This window comes from Lathyrus oleraceus, chromosome 6 (genome assembly GCF_024323335.1).
Source record: "Lathyrus oleraceus cultivar Zhongwan6 chromosome 6, CAAS_Psat_ZW6_1.0, whole genome shotgun sequence".
Lineage (NCBI taxonomy): Eukaryota > Viridiplantae > Streptophyta > Magnoliopsida > Fabales > Fabaceae > Lathyrus > Lathyrus oleraceus.
This window is the reverse complement of record NC_066584.1, coordinates 289,348,655-289,361,703: the sequence shown is the minus strand read 5'-3', so window position 1 is coordinate 289,361,703 and position 13,049 is coordinate 289,348,655. Positions and strand designations below refer to the sequence as shown.

At 33.1% G+C, this 13,049-nt stretch overlaps 1 protein-coding gene across 1 annotated transcript; it reads left to right on the top strand.

The window, feature by feature from the left end:
- The first annotated feature begins 2,739 nt into the window (after nt 1-2,739).
- Nucleotides 2,740-4,736, top strand: LOC127098365 (alpha-1,6-mannosyl-glycoprotein 2-beta-N-acetylglucosaminyltransferase). The gene has a single exon (XM_051036944.1). It carries the CDS (start codon nt 3,192-3,194, stop codon nt 4,494-4,496), a length of 1,305 nt encoding a protein of 434 aa, XP_050892901.1. The 5' UTR covers nt 2,740-3,191; the 3' UTR covers nt 4,497-4,736.
- The last annotated feature ends 8,313 nt before the right edge of the window (nt 4,737-13,049 follow it).

The window sequence follows — 13,049 nt, the reverse complement described above, 5'->3', positions numbered from 1 at the left end:
GGTCCATGATTTTTTTGTGTATCGGGCTTGATTTTTTCGATTTGTAGCTCAGTTTATTAAAGAGTTGTGTGTTTGGCCCGTTAAATATTTGTTAGGTTTCAACAGTTATAAATATGTATCTCCATCATTCATGTCCTTACAACTTTCAAAACTTTAAATCTGAAGACTGATTAAAGAGATTGAGAATTCTAGTTGTAGTCTTAGAGAGGTAAGAGTAAATTCCTTAGAGCGTGTTCTTAGAATTTTAGAAATCCTTGGAGATATCTAAGTGGTATTGAGAAACACTTTTAAGCACCTTGAACTTGTGTGATTTATATATAGATAGTTGGAGAGATTGAGAAACAATTATGTATAATATAGGGATTATTAGGAACTTTAGCAACTATTTTCTTGAAGCTTATTTGTAATCTTTTAGAACAATTCTTGGAAGTATAGTAAATTAGAGAGTTATTATTTTTCTCGAAGTATATTGTTTGATTGGATTGAGTAAACAAGTTATTATGTTCATTTATTTTGGTTTCCATTATTTTATGTCCTTCACACTTTAAACTTATTGGTGCGATTTAACATTTCAAATTCACAATGAGATTGCTATATTTTTTATAAGGTTGAAGTTGTTATTTACATCCTTACAAGTAAGGGAAAAAAAAAGTGAAATTCTCTTCTAGTGACGTCAAGATGTTAGACAAAATGTTAAAACAATGAGTATGACAATATGAATGTGTAATAAGAAGGATAAAAGAAGAAATTAAATGACAGAAAGAATTATTAACCAAATTCAGTTCAAAGTTACCTATGTCTGGGGTATTAACCCAATGAAATAAAATTCACTCTTAATAGTTAGAAGTACAATTTGGTCTTATTTAAACTCTCTTAGTCCAAAGCCTTTTTTCATAATACTACATGTGAACTTTGATCCAACCTTCATTTGAATTTGAGACTCCTCTCATTTTTACTTTAAACACTCTCCTAAGTGTTTGGACAATTACAAAGATATATGAAAGATGAAACACTAACCCAACTCAAATACTCTATTCTCCTTACTTAGAAATATGATCCAAGAATAGAGTATTATAAAACACAACAAAGCAAAATAAAGACTCAATAACAATTAAACATGTCAAGCCAATAGTGCAACGTCTTAGTCTTCACAAAGGAGAACGACTCCTTAAATAGCAACAAAAGTCCAACTGAAAAACCTAGTGGAATTTTTTATTTGAATGCGATTGAACCTCCAAAAGTGCATATGATCAATCTTAAATAATGTTGATGACAATCTTGATTGAACAAATCTTGAATAAACCTGAATATCTTAAATATATAAAATTCAATCTTGCTAAAATCGATTAAGATTAAATCTTTCTTAAAGGAAACAAATTCAAGAGTGCGAGAAATACTACAAACATCCTTGCGCCTGAAACATTCAGAGCGAGACATGATATCTCACACCATGCGTGCGATTTTGCTTATGTTGTTTTCCACTAAAACATTGTAACCACTTTATGACATGATGTCTCTCTCAACTTGACATAATATCTTGCTTTACAAATTGCCTACAAAATATTACCAGTCATGGGTAATAAAAATAAGGATATGAATCCTACAACTAATCTTGCTTCAAACTTTGACCAACCATACTATTTTTTAAATAAATCAAACTAAAACTTTAAAAAAAATAGACTTGATTATATTTTGTGTTCCCTTATTTTACCTCATTCATGAAATTAGCCTCTATATTTTATATTCAAATAGTTTTAATCCTCTCATCACTTTTTTATATTTAAAATTGATGATATGTCAATTTTTATTGATGTATATTTCATATATTTTATATTTAATTTTTTTTGAATGTTTTCTAATCCATTTTTTACATGTTTGTACTAAAAATTGATGATATATTCATTCTTTAATAACACATAATTTTTATTTATTATATTTAAACTTTTACGAAAATTTTATACAATGTTTTTTTCACATTTCACAAATAATATATTATTTAAAAATGAATACATAGTTAATTTTAATTGCAAAAACATAAAATAAAATCAAAACTATTTGAATTTAAAAAATTTCTTGAGTAAGATAATTTAAGGGGATAAAGTTGTAGTAAAACCAAAATTCTATTTAGCTTAAAAGTCTAAAATAAATATAAATAATTATTTAATAATTATTTTATATCATATTTTGTATTTTATATTCAATATTTTAATATTTTTCTAAAAATTCCTCCCTCATTAGTTTAATTATATTAATTTATATTAATTTTAGACATATTTAAATATATTACTATAAAATTCAATTAAATTTATTGTCATATATAACATGTTCTTTACATACGAATGTTAAATATTAAGATAAATTTTATATTTAATTAAAATTTAATTTTTTAATTTTTTAAACACATTAATATAATTCATAATAAAAAAACAAAAAAAACACATTCATTTATATAGAATCATATTATAACATATTTTTAAAAAAGTTAGATCTAAATCTAAAAAATATCTATGGACTATATGTTAGACTTAATATATTTATATCATATAAATCCAAAATTAGACCTGATCCAATCTAGCTAGATCTAGTTATTTCCACCATTTCCTTCAAAAAAAAAAAATACTATGGTATTTTTTCATACTCTTTGTTTTTCTTCCTAATTTTATAACTTAAATGAAATAAGTAATTATTCCATTACATATTCATAGTATATGATTAATTATTCATTAAATAAGTTAATTAGTCTCTAATCACTTTTCGGATCCTCAAACAACAACCCAAACCCGAATATCCTTGTGCCTGCAGCGTTGACAGTTCAAACCTCTCTTTCTATCTTTCTCTCTATCGTGTTTTCTACGTTTGATTCCAAACCCCTTTTCACTCTTCAACTCTAATCTGATCCTCTTCTTCATCTCAAATTATTGTTCTTACCCTTTTGTTATATAATCCATTTTTGATACAATAATCCACTTGGGTCTAAGCTTTTGGTCTCACAAACTTGATTTCTACATCTGATTTTACTGCAATCTTCAAGGGTAAGCGTAAAGTTTTGATCTTTAACTTCAATTACAACTGGGTTTTTGTTTTCTCCTTCAACCCTTCAACCCTTCAAGGTTCATCATATTCATAGATTTGATGTGTTATAGTTTTGTTTGTAAATAAATTTAGAATCTTTGTTATTGTCTGTGTATATTATGGCATCTTATAAGAAACCTCGTCTTAGAGATTTAGCTTTGCGCCGTTTGTTATCTGTGGTGTTTGTTACGTTAGGTGGGGTTTTGATATTGATATTTCTACTTGGATCATCAAATTCAACATTGAACAATGGAATTAAGGATTTAGATATTGTTGATGATGGTTCGAGATACCGTCGCGACTTGAAGTTTACGAAGATGCAAACTCTTCCACAACAGAGTGATTTGTCACTCAGATTGGAGAAGTTGAATTTGTTGCCTCCAAGAAACTTGGATTTGTATCCAAATCTTGCTAAGGATGCTATCATTGTTGTTTTGTATGTTCATAACCGGCCGCAGTATCTCCGAGTAGTTGTCGAGAGTCTTTCTAAGGTTGTAGGGATTAATGAGACTTTGCTTATTGTTAGTCATGATGGTTACTTTGAGGAAATGAACAAGATTATTAGTGGTATAAGGTTTTGTCAAGTGAAACAGATATATGCTCCGTATTCGCCTCATTTGTTTCCGAATAGTTTTCCCGGTGTATCGGTTGGTGATTGTAAGGAGAAAGATGACGCGGAAGGAAAACATTGCAAGGGGAATTCTGATCAGTATGGGAACCACCGTTCGCCGAAGATTGTATCGTTGAAGCATCATTGGTGGTGGATGATGAACACGGTATGGGATGGATTGAACGAAACTAGAGCGCATTCTGGTCATATTCTGTTTATTGAAGAAGACCATTTCATATTTCCCAACGCGTATCGCAATCTTCAGATACTAACTTCGTTGAAGCCTATGAAATGTCCTGATTGCTATGCTGCGAATTTAGCACCTTCTGATGTGAACTCAAGAGGCGAAGAGTGGGAAAGTTTAATCGCAGAGAGAATGGGAAACGTAGGTTACTCGTTCAATCGAACGGTTTGGAAGAAAATACACAATAAAGCTAGTGAGTTTTGTTTCTTTGACGATTATAATTGGGATATCACAATGTGGGCGACTGTTTACCCCTCGTTTGGCAGTCCTGTCTACACGCTACGAGGTCCAAGAACTAGTGCCGTTCATTTTGGGAAATGCGGTTTGCATCAGGGTCAAGGAGAGAATAAGGCTTGTATTGATAACGGCGTGGCGAACATTCATGTAGAAGAGCCCGACAAGGTTGCTAACATTGGTTCTGATTGGAATGTCCATGTCTATGAAAATCAGCCCGGCTATAAAGCCGGGTTTAAAGGTTGGGGGGGATGGGGGGACGACAGAGACCGTCACTTATGCTTGAGTTTCGCCAACATGCATCGCCCCTCCAAAGGAACTACATCTCCCTTGTAAGATTTCAGTTTCTGTCTGCTTCTTTTTTCTTCATCTATATTTGTTTAGTTTTAATTTGGTGAATGTGAGAAAATTAGGTTCTTAATTACAGGAATTCATATTAGAGCTTTAGAAACAGCTTTTAGGTTTCATAGTTATTTGATAACTTCCTCTAAATCTTATGTAGTAGTTGTAACACTGAATAGATAACACTTATTTTTGGCTCTTCCCTCATATGAAGGAAGCTTTGTATTCTCTGAACTGATCTTTCTGTCTCTTAGTTGGCTTCGAGGCCTTTAATTATCGATATTCATATTTTCCGATGCACGCAACTGCACCCGAGAATTCGAGAGAATTTAATATCGATGCGTGTTTAAGGCTGAGTTCGAACCAAAAACTTTCTCCTATTAAATCAGAAGAGATCTCTTACCATATCTGCATAGTTTTGTGCCCTATTAATCCATTGAATATTTGTAATTTTTACTACAAAATTTACTAATATTTCATTCATAATTCCAAAGTACTTAGTTTTTTCAATAGAATTAAAAAGGAAATATTTAATATACCTTTGATATAGTAGATCTTGGATAATATTTTTAACAGTTTTAGTTTAGAAAATAATAAAACATCAAGACAGTAATTAAATACAGAATTCAGATTCATAAATTATTTATTTTAATTCAACAATTACAAATTATCTAACGACTTCCAGTTAGCAATTTATCTTTTGGTAATCCTTAAGATTTTTACAACATACTGTAACTAATATAATTTTATGTCCATGTTGAGAGATGGTCTAAATCGTTGGATATTAAACATAAATTCAACAATCTCTTCGTGTGTAATATTGCTTTAATACATTATCTTTGATTAGTTAAAACTCAAATATGACATGAAGCATGATGTAAATTGTAACACCTCCACACTCAACTAAAATGAATTTTATTGTCCATTGAATTGAAATTCTACTTATTACTCAAAGGGAGACTCAACAAAACATTGTATAAACATGTATTGCCGACTTTTGCAGCGAAACTGAGGAGGTTTAGACATAAGTTTTTGCAGGATGTCAAATAAAAGATAAACAAGTGTTGAATGGTAGCTAACCCACATGTCTATTTTTATCCAGTATGTCAAAAAATCTGATGATAGAGACTTTGGTTTTGTGACTTTTGCGACGAAATTGAAGAGGCGTAGACATAAGTTTATGTTTTTTTTTGGTTCAGCAGGTTCAAGAAATGCATTTTCGGAATAAATTTATTCATAAAATTGGTGCGTGACTCAAAATCGAGTAAAGTGTGTGTGCTTGAGGTGCGTCCGTAGATGCATCTCTAGAATCTGGAGGGCATTTTAGTATTTTCGCGTGGTGTGTAAGTAACATATAGGGTGCATTAAGAAATTCCCAACATTTTGTCTAGATTTAGGGCTCAGGCCTGTTTGATTTAATTTTGAAAAATTATTTTGTTAATTTTTAAAATTTGAAAATTGTTCTAGGCCGACCAAAAGTTCAACAAGATTAACTCAACTCTGGAGGGCTAACCCTAAGTATTCTCGTTCAAGGGCAGTGAACATGTAGAGTCTCACGAGAAGGCTTCACACCTAATTCGAGTTACTTGTCCATCAGAAACTGTCATATATGATCAAACAGTCTCTCACAACCCACGTCGAATCAGGCGAGAGCGGTTTTAGCCGATCACAATATATAAACTCGTCACGTGTCATAACTGTCACACACCATAACATATGCTAATTCATTCTGACTTTTCTAAGTTACACCTCACTGACTTTGGTGTTTTAGTGTTAACCTTGCAGGTGCACCCTTGCTCCACCGTATTGGAGGTTAATACCAACACATCAGAGAAGTTTCCCTTTACAATATCATTGATCTCTCGCTCTTCTACGGGGCAATGATGTTGTTTGTTGGAACTGACTTCTAATTCTCATGAATTTCCACAAAAATCCACCATATCCTAACCGTTGTTCCACCACAACCGATCCATCTTGCATTCTAATCTATGGTTAACTTGATGACAATAGTATCGTCTAAGTCAGTTAAGATAATCGTACATTGCAATGTTAACATTGTCGTTGAGGCGATGACACATGCTCTCGCTCTTATAAGAGAAGTTCTGCCTCCTCTAATAGGGGAAACCGATCCAATCCTCATAACTTCTCCAAACGTATCATCCTCGTAGGCTTCAATCCCCTATCAGTTAAATGACTTTTTAGATCATGCCATTCTTCTGACCTCTCCAGCAGCTAATTAAAGGTTAAACCTCTAAGAAGACTAAACTGCAAGCGCAAATTCCTGAACCATATTTACTCCAAAATCTCCGTTAACTCCAAGTCAATATAGGCATTCAAGGAGCTAATAAACTACTCACAAATATTTACAATTTGGTGTAGCAGCATAATGCGCACCCCTGGATGGAACACTTCTCTAAGTAGAAGAAAATTTACAAGTTGCTATGCGTCGATGTTATTCACCACAAGAAGTGGTAACTCACGGTAATCACAAAGCCATGCCTCAAGCGGTTCTCGATGATGACATCTCACAACATCATGGAAACACGAGAGCGTCTGAAACGTCATCCATACCGAGATCATTACTCCCCTCCTTACAACTCCAAGGATAAAGGCGACAATGACACTCCTCCCGAAAGTCCTGCCTTCATAGATCTCTGTCGCACCAGCCTCAAGGAGGGAACAAGCAATACGTTAGAGCCCAAACCCCGACCGCAGGAGAAGTATGTTGTTTAGACACATCCTTGACAATTGAATCCCGAAATCCCTTGAAAAACCACCAAAACTAGATAGTTACGACGAGATCGATGATCCATATGAACATGTTGAAAACATAGATACCGTGCTACCATCACCCCAAAAGCGTAGTGAAGTTCAAATTATTTGCCCTAACCCTCAAGGGGAAGCTGTGACATGGTTTAAAACATTTCCCGATTGTTATATCGACTCTTGAAGAAATTGTGTAACTCTTTTACGGCTCAGTATACGACCTAGAAACGACAACCTAAGGCGATATTTGTCCTTAGTGAAATCCAACAAAAGAAAAAGAAACCAAGTGAGAATATATCAAACAGTTTACTAAGGTAGCCATCGAGGTAGGTGAATTGAAAAACGAAATGAAGTGATTGATCTTCGAAAAGGGGTTAAAGACAAACTGTATGATTTTGGAAAAGTTAGCGTTAAAAAGAGTCAGAAGTATGAGCAACCTCCTTACCAAGTCCCATTTGTATATTAACTACGAAGAGAAAATTCTAGTAGAAGAAGTGGAAAGGATGGAGGATAAGGGAACTCGACAAATAACCATTTGGATGAAAGAGACTCTAACCAGCGTCACGACGACGGACGCCCACACACACCGGCCCCCTCTAGCCAGATTTTCATCCTACACACCCCCTCAATACATCGAGGGAAAAGATTTTGAAGGAATGTGCCAACAGGGACATCAAGGAAGTCACAACGAGGAACCCCTCCCCGAGAAAGAATCATCCATAACCAATAAGACAAGATTATGCGATTTTCATAAGAGCCATGGGCATAACACATTATGTATATAAATATCCTAGAGTACGATCATTTGGTTCATTCATTTTTTTGTCTTGTTATTTAGCTACTCGGGTAGCTGTCTAGATTGCTCTTGTTATTCTCTCAATTTCTGGATCAAACAGAAAACCTTCCAAATTTTGTGTGCCTCTATTACTTGTTGATGTTGAATGGTGCCACTATACTTATGGGTGCACCACAATTTGCATGCTTCTTGTACTTTTCAATGATTTTCTTCCGTTCTTCGTGTACCATCCCTCCCATTGCTTCTTCTTCATAAGTTTAACAGTAAAATACTATGGAATTTGTGTGATTAGTATAATTTCAATATAGTTTGGTATTATTCACGAATATTTGAATTCTTTATTAAAATCTACAAAATAGAAACACATTAATAATAAAAACTCTTTAAAATAGAAAATTTAAGTACTAAAAACATAGTGTGACAGATTGTAATCAATAATACTTAATTACTAACTAAAACTTACATCTAAATGATCTCATTCAAATTTAACGAAATCAAGCAATTACAATGTATATTTTATGTACAATTGTGTCTAGAACCTAGTAGTTCAAGTTTCATTTAAAAATAATATACATAAAGTTATGAAGAAGTTATCAATAGTATACACATATAAAATCACAAACAACATCATAAGATTTTCATTATTCAACTTGAAGCTGATATTTCTCACACTATATTTAACCAATTCAAGTCTTTCCATAATTTATTTTGTGACAAATCCAATTTTATTTCAATTTTGATCTCAATTCAAATTTTGAAGCAAAAACTAGCTATTTTTGGCCCTAATTTAAAATTTGAAGAGAAAATACATAAAATCAATACTTTTAGTAAGGATGTTTACGATGTGATTTAGATTAGTTTTGAGTTAAAAATTTATTTGATCGAACGATAAAATTATCAACCTTCGGTCAGATTTAAGGTAAGTAACTAAAAATACATAATCTAATCCAATTTAATGTGAATGATTTTGGATCAGTTTTTGAATATTTAAATTAAAAGTTATGATTTTTTAAATTAGTATAATAAATATATGATAAAATAATAGATTTGATGTAAAATATAACATATAAGTATATTTGTCATGGCCCGCCCAGAAGACCTAGGAAGAGAGGCACAAGACCAAACATTATTGAGGACTGCACGCGAGAAAAGAGGACCTTCATACTCTTGAGTACATGTAATCCCAGTCCTTGACTCATCACACACTGTCCAGATCAATCGGACGACCCCCAATTCGATACATAGTGTTTCACATGAAACGATTATTAAAAGTGAGAAAAACACAAGAAAAAAGGTTGAATTGTGTTAGACTTTTTCTTTCTTTTTAAAGCTTTTGTCAGATTCTAAATACAAAGTATAAAATCTGAATCAGAGGTAACAAATAGGTAGCGGATACGTAATTGATTCGATGTCGCGCACAGGTCAAAATCGAGTAATTAAAAACTGTAGTTTAGGGAAGTAACACTCAAGATTCGTATCGCAAGGATTATTGGATTTCTTTTTACCAACGAAAAGAAACAATTGGGGGTTCTTAAGTTTCTATTAAGATGAAGATAAACGATTAACATAATTTTATGAGCTAGTTAGTCTACTGTTTCAGTTTCTGGCTTATCACTGATTTCTACCTCACAAACTACCTAAGCGACTTCGATCTCTATTTGATCATTATATCGATTAACAATCGCAAAGGACAAAGGATACAATACTGGTTGACACACCTATTATCCGAGTAAAGCAAACAAATTAAAATACTCACGGATTAAACAAACATGATTTTACATACGCAATTTAACGACAAAGTCACGTCAAAAGCGATTATGATTTAGGATGCAATCATACGAAGTTAATCAAAATTATTCCACAAAATAACAAATTAAGCAATTGAATTACAGAGAACATAATTGAAACAGAAACGAAATTGAATTGATAAAAGTAAAAACCTCAAAGCCTTATGGAAACACGATTCAACAGATTAACCGTAAGAATTAGTTCTCCATGAATCGTACAAAGCAAAGCTAATTTTTGTGAATAGTGAATAGGATGAATGAACAATAGCCGCAACTGATCTAGGTTAAAGGAAACAAAGAATTCAGGTTCAAATCCTAACCGGGTCGAAAAACATAAAAACCGGCCCAAAACTAATTATTTTATTTAAGTCTGAAACTAAAATGATTTATTCGAGTCTTCTGCATTTCGAATATACTTTTGACTTTAACATGAAACTTTTAGCTTATTCTCTTATCTCTCCAACGTATATTAGAATACGTCAATCTGATTCTTATAGCCTAAGTTATGACCTACACAACGAGAGAGTGTAAATAGCTGTTTATTCAGAAAATACAATACAAAATAAAATAAAGGTAAAAGTAAACTAAGCTAAGGAAACACACTATAATAGTATACATAACAAAAGACACTCTAGAATTATCGTAACATAATAGTGAAAGAATATGCATGAAAATGCACTGATCAGTAATACAAGAAAGAAGAGAGTCACACAAAGTTATTTTGGTTCCTCTTACAAATCAAGAGTAATTCAGTCCCCTTGTACTTATAAAAGATTTTCACTATATTCACACAAGATTATAATTTTCTCAAGCACACAAGAAAGAGACTTCCAATGCGCAAACACAAAGTAAGAGACTTCTATACTCAAGCACATAAGCAATAAACTTCCAATGCTCAAGCACACAAGCAAGATACTTCAAATGCTCAAGCACACAAGCAAGTGACTTATATGCTCAAGCACACAAGCAAGAGACTTCTAACAATCTACCTAATAGATAAAATATTGTTTGAGATGATACACTTGATATACAATTAAAGGTGTAGACAAAATACAATATAAGAATAACACTTTAAGACTTATGGATTTCTAGAATATACAAAGGCAAGAAATCCTAAGTTAAACTTGTGCTTATGTTTTGGTAGAGGAACTACTCTTTGAATGTCAATTTTTCTTGTTTTGTTCTTCAAGACTTCAACTCTTTAAATAGAGATGGAAAAGATTCGTTGAAGATCCCGCACTAGAGAGTCATTGAGAAACTTGAATAGAGATGTTGAGATGTTTCTTCAAATGGTTAATGACATTTAAAGCTTTTTTGAATTTTCTTTTCTACAAGAGGAATCATCAGCTGCATCCCAGCTAACTCTATGAGAAAAACCTTAGGTCTACACATGACCATAAGAAGACAAAATAGCCTTAGAGTCTGACAGTGTCCTATCAAAATCACCTTGGTCTTTGCGCTTTGACTAGCTTTCAGGTTTTGATAAGCAGAGGCAGACTTCTTCAAAGTCTAGTCTTCAGAGGATGACTTTTTTAGACTCTGACCTTTAGACGTTGAATTCTTCAGAATTGGACTTCTCTAGAGTCTGGTGTTCAGCTTATGGTCTTTAAGCTTCTCTTTAGATGTTCATAGTCAGAACCAATACTTAAATTATTCATGAAATTTTAGTCTATCGCCCTGCACACTTGAACAAATATTAGTATACTAAATTGTTCTTTAAATACTCTATTATCATCAAAACTTAAGAGATATGGTACAAACCAAATTTGTTCCAACAATCTCCCCCTTTTTGATGATGACAAACACAAGCATTTAAGAACAATGGTTGTTAATTTAATTAACAAGTTGACTTCAGGGTCTGAGGTTTGTAAACTCTCACTGAGTCTAGTTCAAAGGGTGAGGTTTGTAAGCTCCCTCTAAGTTTTATCCAGGTTAATTAAATTTAAAATTTAAAGCATAATAAATAGTTCTTTAGAATTTAAGCATAGATAGTAATTGCTAGATTCATGTTCTTAAATACTTCTGTATATCTACTTCCCCGTTTGTCATTAATAGAAATTAAAGGAAATAGAAAAGATACTGAAGAAAACATTGCGTTAACCAAAGAAGAAGATAGCCAGATTGAGAAAACATGTTCAAAATAATTGAAAAGGCAAAGTAAAAAGGGTTGCAAGATCCTAAAGGCTAAGGTTTTTGCTTCAGAAGCTCCAGGATAACCTTGAGATCAAAACCCATGTCATAATGTCTAGCAACCACTATCTTCAATTGAACATCCATCTCTTCTTGCTTAGCAGCTACATAAGTCAATTTCCCCTCTAAGTGGTCATGCTTCTGACTGGAAGAAGCTATAGACTCAGATGAGAAAGAATTCAGATTCTGCATAACTGTACATACATAAGTTCTGAGATTGTCCCATTTAGCTGCATATGTTATGGGATCAAATGCAATGAGCCTCTCAGCAACTAGATTCTGAATTCTATCAAAGATAATAGTCTTAAATTCTTCTATTTGGTATTTGATATGAGGTGAGATGTTTAGGTTTAGAGTGGGATGAGGTGGACATGGACTAGGTAAAAGCTATTGTTCCAGATTCTGATATAACATCTGCTTCCGTAGAAGGAGAAAGGTGATGGTCAGATGGTTGAGTTTATTGGTTAAGGTGTGTTTCTGGTTTGAGGTTAGATTTGAGAGACTTGTTTAAGGTCATTTTTAGTTTCAATGTTAAGTTGAGGTTGAACAAGATTTGGTTGAGGTTCAGGTATGGTTTGGGTTGGGTTTTCTTGTTTAGGTTGGGTTTAGGGTTCTAGTATAGATTGGTCTTGGATTACTTGTTTAGTTTCAGTTGGAACTGGAATTTCAGACTGAACAAGGTTAGGTTCAACAGAGGGTGTGGTTTTAAGAGGAATGACTTAGAGAAGTATGGCTTTAAGAGGAATTAAGTCTTTTTCATCGAAATCAGAACTTGAGCTTGAGCTTGAAGACTTAGCACTGGAAACCTCAATGGAGGGTTCAAGCATAATGTTTACGGGTTAGGGTTGTTCAGAATCAGAGATACATGCTAGCTGGTTTTGTTCAGAAGGTAACTCACCAGCTAGGTGACTTGTCAGATTTTCTCAGGCAGATGCCCTAAGGACAGTTTCTGATTCTAAGGTTGGTTTGGAATAGGGCATGATATAACCTATAGATAGGTTCTGATCA

Coding starts and splice junctions, on each gene's coding strand:
- LOC127098365 (XM_051036944.1), top strand. CDS start 3,192: ATGGCATCTTATAAGAAACCTCGTCTTAGAGATTTAGCTTTGCGCCGT.